At 47.2% G+C, this 12,923-nt stretch overlaps 4 protein-coding genes across 4 annotated transcripts; all 4 read left to right on the forward strand.

Annotated features, from left to right (window-relative positions):
• Positions 1–725: 725 nt before the first annotated feature.
• Positions 726–3,477, forward strand: EAH_00030020 (Chromosome III, complete sequence, related; the record flags this gene model as incomplete). The annotated part of the gene is made up of 4 exons (XM_013396176.1): positions 726–1,135; positions 1,860–2,153; positions 2,451–2,949; positions 3,349–3,477. The coding sequence occupies 4 exons, from the start codon at positions 726–728 to the stop codon at positions 3,475–3,477; spliced, it is 1,332 nt and encodes a 443-aa protein (XP_013251630.1).
• An 812-nt stretch (positions 3,478–4,289) lies between these two features.
• EAH_00030030 (hypothetical protein, conserved) lies at positions 4,290–5,508 on the forward strand (the record flags this gene model as incomplete). Its single annotated transcript, XM_013396177.1, has 4 exons — positions 4,290–4,490; positions 5,003–5,168; positions 5,226–5,338; positions 5,398–5,508. The coding sequence occupies 4 exons, from the start codon at positions 4,290–4,292 to the stop codon at positions 5,506–5,508; spliced, it is 591 nt and encodes a 196-aa protein (XP_013251631.1).
• Positions 5,509–6,191: 683 nt separating this feature from the next.
• On the forward strand, positions 6,192–8,269 carry EAH_00030040 (hypothetical protein; the record flags this gene model as incomplete). The annotated part of the gene is made up of 3 exons (XM_013396178.1): positions 6,192–6,547; positions 7,611–7,931; positions 8,065–8,269. The coding sequence occupies 3 exons, from the start codon at positions 6,192–6,194 to the stop codon at positions 8,267–8,269; spliced, it is 882 nt and encodes a 293-aa protein (XP_013251632.1).
• A 138-nt stretch (positions 8,270–8,407) lies between these two features.
• On the forward strand, positions 8,408–12,846 carry EAH_00030050 (phosphatidylcholine transfer protein, putative; the record flags this gene model as incomplete). The annotated part of the gene is made up of 10 exons (XM_013396179.1): positions 8,408–8,464; positions 8,589–8,684; positions 8,990–9,057; positions 9,237–9,374; positions 9,601–9,712; positions 9,818–9,905; positions 10,155–10,300; positions 10,923–11,220; positions 12,290–12,356; positions 12,627–12,846. 10 exons carry the CDS (start codon positions 8,408–8,410, stop codon positions 12,844–12,846), a joined length of 1,290 nt encoding a protein of 429 aa, XP_013251633.1.
• Between the last annotated feature and the right edge of the window lie 77 nt (positions 12,847–12,923).

The raw sequence follows: 12,923 nt of genomic DNA on the forward strand, positions 1-12,923 counted from the left end.
GGCTTGATATTTGGAGTGAATACTAATTTAATTGAACAACAAATTAATTTTTTTTAATTCTAAATTCACAGCAAATAAACACAAGACTCAGCAGCTCGTTCATCGAAGGCATCTGCCGGCGCTGCGCTTAAACATTTTGCCTTCTGTGTCTTTATACGGTGCATAGGTAATATTTTTATTGAAATTAAAGAAATGAAATTTATTTATGTTTCTTTTTACCTACCTAATCGTATGTGCAAGCAGGCGGAACAGTCGCATTAGCTTGCATGCATTAGGAGTGGTCTGTGCAAGTTTGTTTGAAGTAGACTTGAAAGGAAAAGGAAGCACGGTGTGTTCTTTAAAAGTAATAGTAAATAAAGTAAAACAATTTATGTTAAATGAAGCAGAAACAGCAGCAGAAGAAGAAGTAGTAGTAGAAGAAGAAGACGGCAATTTAATCTAATCAACGCTTCCTCTCATTTCAGACGCCAACTGCATTCAAGTTTTTCATGCGCATAGTTCATGAGTTCTTGAATTGCATTTTTTATTCTTCTTGATGAATTCATAGAAGTAAATGCAAAATATTAATACTTTACTCCCATTTGTTTGTATTTTTCCGTCGCTTTCCTCCCGTACAACTCGTTCAACTTTCCCCGCATGTCATACATATCGTAGGTGAATTTCTTTTCTTCTTTTTTTCATTGGATGCCCCATTATAGGATGCCTCGCTTGTGCATATTTCGAGGATGACGGCCCAGACGGCAGGAAGCCTTCAGGAGATTGGAGAGGCAACGGATTCGCTGCTGCATGGGATGAATCTGCGTTCGTTTCTGTTGCGTTTGCCGCTACCAGCTAAGGATTCTGTCTCAACTGTGCAGGGGATTTGTGAGAAAGTTATGAAAAATAGATCAGCTTCTCATACCAAGTGGAACCCAGTTGATGCAAACACAGAACAACCCGATATTGAGCGAGCAGAAGAACAAATCAAACGCATTCAGGAGCTCTTAAACAGTCAAAATGCTGTGGGATTTGTGCTCGTTATTGTTGAAAACCCACCACAAGAACAATCCAAAGGAATTGATGTGCACTACTGCCCCGTTGCTGGAGGAATACTTGAAGTTCTTGACTCCTATGAGCGCTCCGTTCGAGCCCTTTGGTATCGCCACCCACTAACGCACATGCATGCATGCATATGCTTACATATAAGCATGCATACATATGCTTATAAATATGCATGCATGCATAAATATGCTATGCTTATAAATATGCATTCATGCATACATACGCTTACAATCATGCATGCATGCATACATATGCTTACAAGTATGCATGTATGCATGCATGCATGCATGCATGCATGCATGCTTGCGTAGGCTTACGAATATGCGTGCATGCGTACTTCTGTGTCTGCATGCATGCACGTTTCTGTACCTGCATGCATGCACATTTCTGTATCTGGATGCGGGCATATTTCTATAGTTGCATGCATGCATAGTTACAAATATGCATGCATGCATACGGTTACTGCTATTTATGCAAACATTTGCCTACAAATATGCATGCATGCACAAGCTTACAAGTACGCATGCACACATATTTAGAAGCCTGCGTGCATGCATTCTGGTTGTGGATATTTGTAGTGGGCGTCCCGCACAGTTGTCTTTGTACGCATGTTCTCGCTGCAGCAGCATCACCGTTATTGTTTGAGCGTCATGTTTGTGTGTGTATAAGTTAAATAATTAAAGAATTAAGAAGAGCAGTTGCATGCATCATTGCTTCTTTTTCCTTGGAGTTGTATGGATGGAGGAGATGCCGTTGCTGGTGCTTAAGAAGATCCTTGCCTTTCGTCTTAGGTGCTGTTGTTGTTTGTTTTGCTGCAGGTGCCGGCGTTCGCTGCCTGCTGAGGTCTCTGAGGCGATAATAAGGGCGTTGGTTTTGCGTTTATTTGCGTACGGCTTCGCTGCTACGCAGCAGATGGTGCCCCATTCGCTCAATAAAGAGGCATTGACTCCTTCTAAATCTCCTGTATCAAACCGTCTTATAAGCTGCACACAAGAAAGCATTTATCTCTTTCCTAGAGATGCCGCCGTCTTCATGAAGACTCAACTCTGCCTATCGAAACATTGGGAAACCCCTTTAGATGGAGGCAGTCATATCGATCACCCCAAAGCACCGTACGTAGCATGCGCAACTCTTCTGTGTAGATCCAGGGCTGTAGAAGGAGGCCTCATGCGTTCCCGTAGACTTATTTAATGTGTAGTACAAACAGAGAATAACAAGGAGCGAGGACACCCAACGCCAACGCCACACAGACATACTGAAATTGTTCATGCAGAAGTTTCATTCGCGAATGCTGCTTTCGTCTTGCTGCTTTCGTAGCAGTTTAGTGGTGAAGACTTCTTTATTTCCTGCCTTTACATGAAGTCATTTCTCTTTGGGGGTTTGCATTTTTGTTTGTCTTCTGCGTGCAGCTGTCGATGCAGCAGCGTGCGTAACGTCGCTGGGGCCTGGCAATTCTCCGGTATAAGCCTTTCACGTTTTGTGAATTATTGGAGAAACCATGGAAGAGCCGCACTTGTCGATGTTCCCGCCTCTGCGATGTCCTTCTTTGCGGTGCACGAACGCCCCGCACAAGGAGAAAATGGTGCGAAAAGACAGCGACGGCATATCGCCGACTCCGTGAAAACTGAAGAAGAAAGCAAAAACCAAACGCCCCCAACCGGTGAGGCGGCAGTTAAGGGAGTGCCCTCAGAACGCACATCAGAAGCTACAGACGTTGTGGCTGCTTCGCGGCGTGGTTTGCGACGCGCACGATCCATTTCATCAATGAGTCTTCACGTACCAAAACAGCAGCGCCGAACTGGCGCAGCAAGGATGGGCGTTGCCACTGGAGCCAGCTTTAGAGGATCTGCTCGAATGTCAGAGATGCAGGCTGTATCGAGGCCCCGAAGACCTCTGCATAGAGAAACGGTACTTCAGTCGAGACGCATTGCGGCATATGCAGGTGGAGCAGCAAAACTCATGGGGCGCTCGAGACGGGAATTGTGAACGGGACAAACAATTAGAAACCTGACAAATGCTGCTGGGTATTCGCGCAAACATATGCTGACGCATTGGTCTATGATCCTGTTTTTGGCTGTACTGGAATTGGGAGGTTACCCAGTAGTTTGGCAGCAGCTATTGCCTGTCCCATCCAACCAGTTGCGAGGTTCTTTCCTTCTGTCGCTCTGGACCTGTGTGTGACGCAACTAAATGTGGGAAACTGCAGTGCCCGCCATAGTGTATTGCATATGAGTAGCCCACGCAGTACACAGTCTCAGAGGGTTGCAGAATTTCGCACGATATAGCCGGTTCGCAAATGTTTCTCAGCTTTCTGCACATCGCAATTCGGTGCGATGTAAGCTGGCCACAATGGGCACCCAAATGGTGCGTACAGGAACCATCTGGAAGGCAGGCCCTTCGATTGCTAGGTATTTCCTCGTTTTATTATTGGCGTGAGGGGTTGCCACGCCCCTTTGCGCGAACAGTGAGTGAGGCATTGGGGTTAAATGTGGATGTTTTCTGCGTTTTGCGGATGGAACGTCAAGCAATTCCAACGTCTCTAGCTGCGCATCGGCTCGCTTCAGCTGTGCGTCTGTTGGATTGCAGAAGGGGGGGCTGGCAAGTTGCATCAACACTCGGCAAGCATAGAGGCACACGTGATACTGACTGGTATTCTTGCTAGTTTTACTTTTTATTTGCAGCTCATTTGAGGGAGCTTAAGCTTAGTCATTGAAAAACGTTCTCAAGCACGGGTGACAGCCGTGTCTTGTTCTCGAAAACGGTGAGCGAAGTGCGCAGGCCAGCGGGACCTCGAATTCTGTACTACCAAATGCTTGTTCAAGGCTCTAACACAGTGCAAAGACAATGGATAGCTACATAGGGCCTCCGTATCATCTACGGTACCAATCACTTTTTAAGACAAAATGCAGCTTACGTTCATCGAGCACCGCGATTCAAAGACGGCGAAAAATGTTATTATTTCTTATTACTTTAGACAGCTTTAGCAATGAAATTACGGAAGGAAAAAAATAACGCTATTAGTGCGCGCGGCTGCACCCGGTGTATCTTGCAAGTTCTGATCTGAAACGTGCAGGATCCCGTTGTACGTTGCCGGCTATCGTCTGTACACCGCAGACCCCATTTGGACGCTGGAGTGCTGTTCACTTTTCCTTTTTTGAACTGTTGCTATTGCGAGCTGCTTGCTTGAATATGAAACGAGCGGAAGCGCTTCTATTTAACATCTAACTACGTTAAGGTGCACGGTAGCGATGACGAGCGTCGAGCTGGATCCACGGTTCATGCGGACTTTCCGCTCTACGTGGGAAGATACCCCGTCGTCCCATGCAGTTCCTCATTCTATGCTGACCGCACTTGGTCTGACACGAGGCGACTACCTGGATGTGAAGGCTTGGATCTTTCTGGTGGCCCGGAAGCTGCAGTTTGAGAACGGTGAACGAGCTGCCTTTAAGGTGAGCTTCGTTGGCAGTCTTGTTTTGCACCGCCTTCCTCTCATGCCTTCATGCAGGCGTGTGAGGCGCTTGCAGCGCTCTTCTCGGACCAAAGATCCTTCTCCCTGGTTCAAGATGCACTAACCGGCATACAGAAAGAGGATATTCCCCAGATCTTAGCAAGTTGTTGTCTGAAGCTTACAGCTCAGGTATGCATCGCAAATCCATACAGCGCTCTACTGGCACCACTGACGCTTAGGAGCTACTGCTGCTTCAGTTCGAGTCACAAAATAATGAAGCCAATCACGAGGATTTCTTGGTCGGTTGATTCACATGCGCATCGCCTCTCACCCGCCTGGAACTAAGTTGTGACGAATACAGAAATTGATGAACCTCGAGCACGCCTGCGCTCCAGAACTCTTGGCCTGGCTGGAGACCGCCGTATTTGCCTCTCTAAGCTCTACTGGAGGCTTTTCGTTCAGTGTACGCTTTATTTATACTAAAAGCAAGGTTCTTGTGCGTCATGTATTCAGTTTTCACAGCAAGCAACTGCTCTGGACATTCTGGACTTCCTGCACATAGCCGGGCTCGAATACGTGACGAAGCAATTCTTCAGTGTCCAAGAAGAGCTCTTGCTTGACCGAGAAACATGCTGCCGACTTCTTGCTTTCCTGCACTGCAACAGCCTAATCGATTGCAGTGAGACGCTTAAAAAGACGTAAATTCCACCGGTTCTTTCATTATTCACGTTTTTAGGACTGCTCGCCCTCTCCGTGTTCATCTTTTCCTACAGCCGTCAGCCGGTTATGTTGAGAGCAGCCTTGCGCGAAATTCTGATATCGTTGCTCGGGCCTGACATAATTAGTCTTGTAAGAAACGTCCCCAAATCTCCACGCCTCCCTCAGTTTCATTACATTTTGGCGTGCAGGCTGAACCTATTCTCGCTGCTCTTAAGCCTCGGTTGCTTGACGACATCAATGATCCAAGGCTGGCGTTGCGGGCCTACCTCGTGGTAATGCAGCTTGCTCAGCTCAGCTGATACTCCGTCGTTCCAACTTATATTCTTCACTTCAGGGCATCCATGGACGCACCAACCAATCCTCGATGAGCAAGATTAAAGCGCACTTGGACTACGCTTCCTAGGTCATCGTCCACTTCTGCCACAATCTTCTTTTCAACATCCCCTGCAGTCAAGATGGACTGAGTGGGTATTGATCTAAGTGAAGGATTTACCTCGACCACTGATAGTCTCTGCACCGCTATCAGTTTTTCCTCATGTGGATGTGTCAGCACAATAGACAGAAATGATGCTCTTCAAAAAAAAATCCCGGAAAAAATTTGGGCTGCAAAAGTGCAGCCCCAAAACGTGGTGCATGACACGCTCTCTTGGGAGTACAAAAACAATATTTATCGTGATATTCGTATTCAACAACTCGCCTAAAGCGGTGGCTTGTCTCTATGCACCTGAGACGTATGTAACCACACAGGTAAATATGCGAGTCTCCTTAGCAAATCTGAGCCTAATCTCACAGCCTGTCCGACATAGATTTGCGTACGGAACAGTCAAATATCCTATGTGTTTGGGGGGGCGCCCCGACAAACCTACTTGGAGCGGCTAAAGCCAATCAGAGCAACTTGTTTAAAGCGATTTCCTCAGTTCTTATATTTCAGTTTTGGCATGGTTTTTGTAGCCCAGAGACATTTTAGTAGCTCTTCACGCAAATGGTATGCGCAATTGCAACACCAGATAAATTTGGCTTTCCCGCTGAAGTAGAAGAGTTGAGAGTAGAGCAGCACCCAGTACTAGTTTCTCCTAATACAGCTAATCTCATCCGCAAAACTGTTGGGGATAACATATGGTTCCAATTAACTAATGAATACGGCGAGGCCGTAAATGCATGTGTGGATGACGCAATGCATTGTATCACGAGAAGAGAATACGATAGATCCAAATATCGAGCTCCCTCAGATCCTACGATGATCCCTCAACTGTTCATTTACTTGCAAAGTGTAGAAGATCGTGAATTTGCTTTGGAGCGCAGCTGGAACAGCCAGAGACGCCTTTCGGTCCTCGAAAGGTCGGCAAATTGGTCAACGGGTATTACTCTAAATTAGTCTCAAGACGTGAATCCGCAGGCTATTCAAAGAAAAGCTTCTCTTAGTTGTTTGTCTCGACGAAGTCTTCAGGAACGTGAACGTATGGTTGGAGAGGCCCCAGAAAGCTGAGAGCCCAGACACGGAAACATAAATTCCGCAGTCCAGCGGATAATGCGGCCAGTAGTTTTAATCAATTTCCGTGCTTGATTGTTTTCGAATACGATGTGGTATTACAAGCTTGTGCTGTAGCGATCGGATGTGAGATCAGCTTGCGTTGACTCGAAGAGACGGCGCCGGTGGTTGTTGCTTCGATACTGGTGTGATCATTCGTCTTCCCTTCGGGGGCCCCGCCAATCACATCTCAGTGAAATAATCTACAATGTATTTTTCAACTTTCAATTGTCATGTTTGTTTTTGAAAAGCTCTAGGGACTAGGGACTGCATGCCTTCCTGTCCCCGAATCCATTGCGCTTCCTGGAACTTGCGGCGCAAGTAACGAAGTTTTACGCCCCTTGCAGTACCTGGATTTCGAGAACAGCCGTGAGATGCCTTTTTAAAACCATCGAGCGGCTCTGTGTCACTGTCTCGAGGGGCCTCTGCCCCCTTCTGTTTCGCAGCTGTCCCCGTCCCCCGACATGGCGAAGTAACGTGGAAAGACCACGGCATGGGAATTTACTTTGTAAATTCATGATTGGATGCCTCCGGGAGAGAATAAGACGAACGTGCCCTGAGCTAAGGCGAATCCACATGCATAAGGTACGAACTTCCAAACATCGGATGGGTTCAGCTTGCTAAACTACTGCATTGCCGTCAGTTTTAGGAAGATACACAAAATGCAATAACAAGGAGGTCCTGATGGGGGAGGAAACACGCGAACAGACAAAGCGGTTCCACCGCTTCGTGTATGAACGAATCTTCTTCGGGTGCTTTCCTAGGCCCGGGTTGCAGCAATGCCGCCTTTACCAACAGCAATTAACCCATTCCTGACGAGGTCTAAAAGGACGATATCGAACTCTGCCCCTGTTACATTTTTGTGCTGTTCAGGCGGGATTTAACAATGAGGACAGTTCAAAGCGAGCAGAACTCATCATCATCACCTTTCTGTCGTATAGTCGTTCATTCTGGAGAGCCCCTTCAAACCGAACCACGCACGCAACGCGAGCCTCTGTCGGTCCTCATCGACAAGGACCATGCTGCTCCTGAACAGGTGGCACAAGCCAGCGAAAGCAACCCCTTTTACCATGAAAGCTGCGTGGGAGGTGGCCGCACCACCATTAGCAACCCATGCAGCAGGGCCAGTAGAACAGCACACACCCTCTCGAAAAGGGCACTCGACCCCATAACGGATCCTGCCGTTCCTCAGGGGTGAGCCAGCGATGTTTTAATCCCCCATTTGCGCTTTCTAAGACGCCAGCGCACCACGAACAGATTTGCCGTGGGACCCTAGAGTTGAAGGTTGATGCACAACTCGGACCTGCGCGGAAATTTGACTCTGCAGGTATTTAAAGTACTGGGCTCGTCGCGTTGGCCAAGATGCCGCAGATATCCCGGAAAGCGAGGAGTTTGAATTGGCATACGCAAAGAAGGCTCAGAGCCTCTTTCCATTCCGGTCGACGACAACTGAATGGACAGTCAACACTGCAGGAGGTGTGTGTGCAGATTCTATTGCGTCTTACTGCAACCTCATAGACCTTTATAATTAAGTATAATCTTAACGACGGCCTCGAATAACACAGGATGCGCCTTGTCGTGCAGGGTTCCTGGTAATGCTCATGCCGTGGGGGCCGGTGATGATGCTTTTTGGTTTGCTTTTCGGGGGCCTTCTTGGCTTTGGCTTTGCAATGGCTAATGACATGTGCCGCTTGAGAAAGAAAACATCTGCGGCAACCCAGCAAAAGGTGAACGACTGGACCCTTGCCTTTACCAGATAGCTGCAGCTGCACTGGCAATAACACCTGCAGACATAGCTCCCTCAAGGCTTTTCATGCTTCTGAGTAGCAGTCTTATTTCTGCTGTTTTCAGAAGAAAATCGATCACTTGATTCGCTGGGCAGGATACCACTTCGCGAGCAGCAATGCGCAGTTGCAGCTCATCTTTAAAGTCATCATGGAGTACGAGGTAACCTCAGCATGAGGCAGCGGCTTCTTACTTCTCTTTTTCGCTAGAAACGTGAAACAGCGCACCCAACGGCAGCAGCAGTGAAGTATTAGGTAATTTCAAATGGTGCCTTCCGTGTTAATTGAGTCAGCCTGTAGGGCTATGAGCAGGGGGCTATTGCTTCTTGAGCGCGTGCTGCATTCGAGTGTTGCTTTTCGCCTGAACATCCCTCGAGTCATGAGTCACGGCAGTAGGTTCTGTCAAGGCAGCTATTATCTCATTTGGGACTGTAAAGACCTGCATGTGGGTGTGCGGCGCATTTGAAGGTCCTGGCTCGTTTGGGAGACATATCTAAAACTGCCCGTGCGCAGCTGCGACTTCTGTATTCTTTTTTGTGAGTTGGGTCAACAGCCAAAGCCTTCTCGGCGCTGTCGCTGAAGTGAACAGGCTGACGGGGCTCTTGGAGCCCACAGATTTCAGAGAATGAAGGTTTCTGTCCGAATCAATCAATAGACCGTTAAGAAGGATTTTGTGCTGAAGACAAGACGTATAATCGGGTGCCATGTGCCTCAGGAGCCGCGATGATGTGGGACATTGTCTGTGGCTGTACCTCGACTACTTTGAGGCGCATTATGACCACATGACAAGAAACGAAATATGCATGTGTGCAATGGTTTGCTACGTCTGCACACAGTGTGCAGGCACCTTAAGGTAACCTGACTCCTTTCCCCTTGGTTGCCCTTTCAAACCCAAGAAAAATAAAACGGTTGCAGAAAATCCCACCCGAAGGCTTAAGGGCTAATCTGTCGTGCACTCCCTCAACCAACTAGGGCTGGTTAGAGTGTGCTGAGTTGAAAGATACTTTTGGTTTTGGAAAAGGGGATGATTTAAAGCGAACTTCAGCGAGTTGTGGCTTTCTTATTTCTGTGGCAAACAGGAGAAGAAACCTCCACCCGGTGGTGCTGCGGATGATCCGCATGATGAACGACGCGGAAATTCAAAAGATATTTCAAAAGTCGAAGACTCCAAACCCTAGACAGGCAAAACTCGTGAGTGCGAAATGCCTCTCTGTGGGCAGGCATTCATAGTTGCTTCAAATCAACCAGGGTAATTCGATATCTGTGGAATAAATAAGCTGAAATGGTTGCCTGCAGGACGAACGAACGGAGCGCTGCCTCTTCTACGCCGATAACAGCCAAGGGGTGCAGACGTTTGTCATGAAAGGAGGAGACCTCCTACAGTGTCCGTGGCAATAAGATTTTACCTCAGTGTGCATATAGCATGAAGATATCTTAATAACCACAGAACAGTGCAGTATGAATGCAGCTTGATACAATTCCCCCCCTCCACAAATACCGCTTGAAGGCGGCGTAGGAAAAACGCGGAGGGAAAGTGACTTCAGCATGAATACTACGTGGCCCAACTCATGTGCAACATAGCTGATAGGCCGGATTAGGGGATTGCTGTGTTGCTGTTATACTGCTGCTGCAGCTCTGCATTATGACTGCACGGCGGGAAGGAACGCCGAGTCATCCGATGGGGGCTCGTTTACAGATGCGTTTTCGGGCAGCAATTTTGAATCAGACGAATCAAATGGAGCGGAAGAAAAGCCAGAACTCGTGCAGGAGACACTCGCAGTAAGAACGCTGAACAGCATTTAAACTCTCGCGCCCACTGACGCTCCTTTTAGGCTGCTACGTCAGGGCGGAGGGCGTAGGATTTAGAAGGCTGCAAACGGGTGTAGGGTCTGGGGTTTAGAAGGCTACCACAGGGTTTACGGTCTAGGATTTAGAAGAATACAACGTGATTTAAGATTCAGAGGTTAGGGTATAGGGTCTAGAAGGCTACGGTACGGTCAAGGGTTCAGGGTTTGCAAGGTTACAACTGGGTTTGGACAATGCATGAGCGCTTGGCTGCCTGCCGCTGCCCCACCCATTCCTACAATTAAGCCAGGAGAATGCTGGTTGTCATGTGATCGCTTGTGTTGCTGACATATGCCTGTCCACTCCACTTACTCGCGCTTTTATGTTTCATTCTTATGCTTCTTATGTCTGGATGCGGGCGCACTGTTTAAATTTTCATTCCCTGTGGTAAATTACGCATACTGATTCCTATTAGAGGTGCGTATGCCTTTTCACTCTGCTGGTGTGTGCAATAGATATCTTGTCTTTGCGTGGTTTGCATTTATATTGTTCACCGAGTGATTCTCTTTGTTTCAGCGTATTCAGCGAACCCCTTTGTTGTGGTTCTGCTACTCAGGGCGAGTTGCGCCCGCTGGAGAACTTCAACGTGGCACTGACTTACGGAGTATCTGTGGAGCGGGCTCTGGGGTGTACACTGGACGGAACGAATTCGTCTGCTCCTGCTTCTGTTTCAAAGCAGCTTCCTCTACCCCCTTCCGCTTCAACTGCAGTCAAAACACAACGCCGCAAGACCTCGTCCGTTGTGAGCAACACACGAAGCACCTCCAGGGCCTCCCGACACCCCACGCAAAGCCAGGCACAAACGCAGACACAAACCCAGACAGAAGATTCCACTACAGAAGACAAAAGCAAAGGTACGAAAGTATTGTCAGCACACAGGCGCAGCATAGGGAGATGGTGGTGTGAGTAAGAATGATCATTTTTGATCACGATCATATGGTGATGCAACTAAACATCACCCCTGTATCTGTGGTGCCTGAGGCAAGGGCCAAGCCAGTCCTTGCTCTACTCTCTGCGCTAAACAACGTATCCTAGCAATATTTCTTGTGTCTAATTAAATTATGCTACTAGTAAATGCGCAATCCTGAAGATCAGTCTTCCAGTAAACCAGCATTGTTTTCGGAAAGTAGGAACGGCTCTGCTGGGATTTAAATAATAGGGGAGGATACGGGGAAGACGACAACGACACAACGAATGAAATAGCGTTTTGTAATCATTAAAACCAAAACCCAAAAGACCCTAAGCCCTAAACTTTCAGCATCAGATGGACAAAACGTTCTGTACTGGCAATATGTTGTTGCAGGAGAAGAAGCGCAACGCTTGTCAATCAAATCCGAAGGTGCGGGAAGCGTCATTTTTCGTCTGCTAGGTTGAACCTTACCTCTCTAGTTGCATGTAGTAACTCTTTATTTTAATTACCAGTGCATTATTATTGTGGTTTGTTCATTCCGGTGTGGTAGCTGCTTTTGCTTCCATGCGATGTGCACTGTATTTGTATTTCCTCCCGTGACACCTCTACCGTGTTGTCAGCTCTTGTAATTATTTCGTTGAATCGTTTGTTGAATCTGTTCTTTGGAACGGAATATGCTGCCTGTTGCGTCCATGAATTGTTTTCTGTTGTGTTTTACGGTTTAGGGGCTTAGCGTCCGGGTTTAGGATGCCAGGCATTGTGTTGTTTTGTCTTTAGTTTCACAGATGTGTGCTGCATTGTCTTCTGTTTCATTTTGTTGTGCTCTCTTGGGCTGAACGTCTTAGTGGACAATGTTGTCTTGATATTTGCTGTTTCGAGTTGCACTACACTGTGTTGGGTAGCATTATTTCTTGTTGCGGTTTTCTGTTGTGCCGCGCCTTTTCTGTTTGCTTGCGTTGGTTCGCATGGCGTTGCATTGCAGCAAGTTGTGTTGTTTCGTGTTTCGTGTGCAGCTCGTCTGTTTAGGAACTACGATGACTTAATAAATTTCGACACAGCACTGAAACACCAGACTCCCATGTAAAGAGCCCACCGAGCTGCTATGTTTAAGAGTCTTCTCTTACTTGGTTTCCGAGCGGGATATTCACAACACGTCAATACACAACAGAATACAGCGCAAAATAGCATGCCATAGAACAATGCGTAGAAAAACGACCCGAATCCTGCACAGATTAGCCCAGAATGAGACACAGCACAAGAGGAGATAAAAAGAAGAATCACCCAAGATATGCGAGCTAAATGCGAATTCTATGCCTGCATTTACTTGCGGGAAATTGGTTTTTGCTGCAGCGCTGCCTATGAATTTCAGTTTTTGGAGGAGAAGGAGCCACACGACCCTTTGGACCCTACTTGGGAACGCACCGTTGACCAGCCTTTAATTCAAGTTTATAAATTTATTTCTCCTAACTCCCCCGTTATCATCGTCAAGGCCTACGCACACTTCGAGGGTATTCCTCTCAATGTCCTCAGCCACCATATCAAAGAAATCAATTGCCGCCTCCACTGGTAAGTTCAGTTCGCCGCACTCCACTGCGAGATGAAGTACTGCCCTTCAAAAACAACTATATATATATATATATATATATA

This window comes from Eimeria acervulina, genomic scaffold, assembly GCF_000499425.1.
Source record: "Eimeria acervulina Houghton genomic scaffold, Eah_scaff274, whole genome shotgun sequence".
In the NCBI taxonomy this organism is placed as follows: Eukaryota; Apicomplexa; class Conoidasida; order Eucoccidiorida; family Eimeriidae; genus Eimeria; species Eimeria acervulina.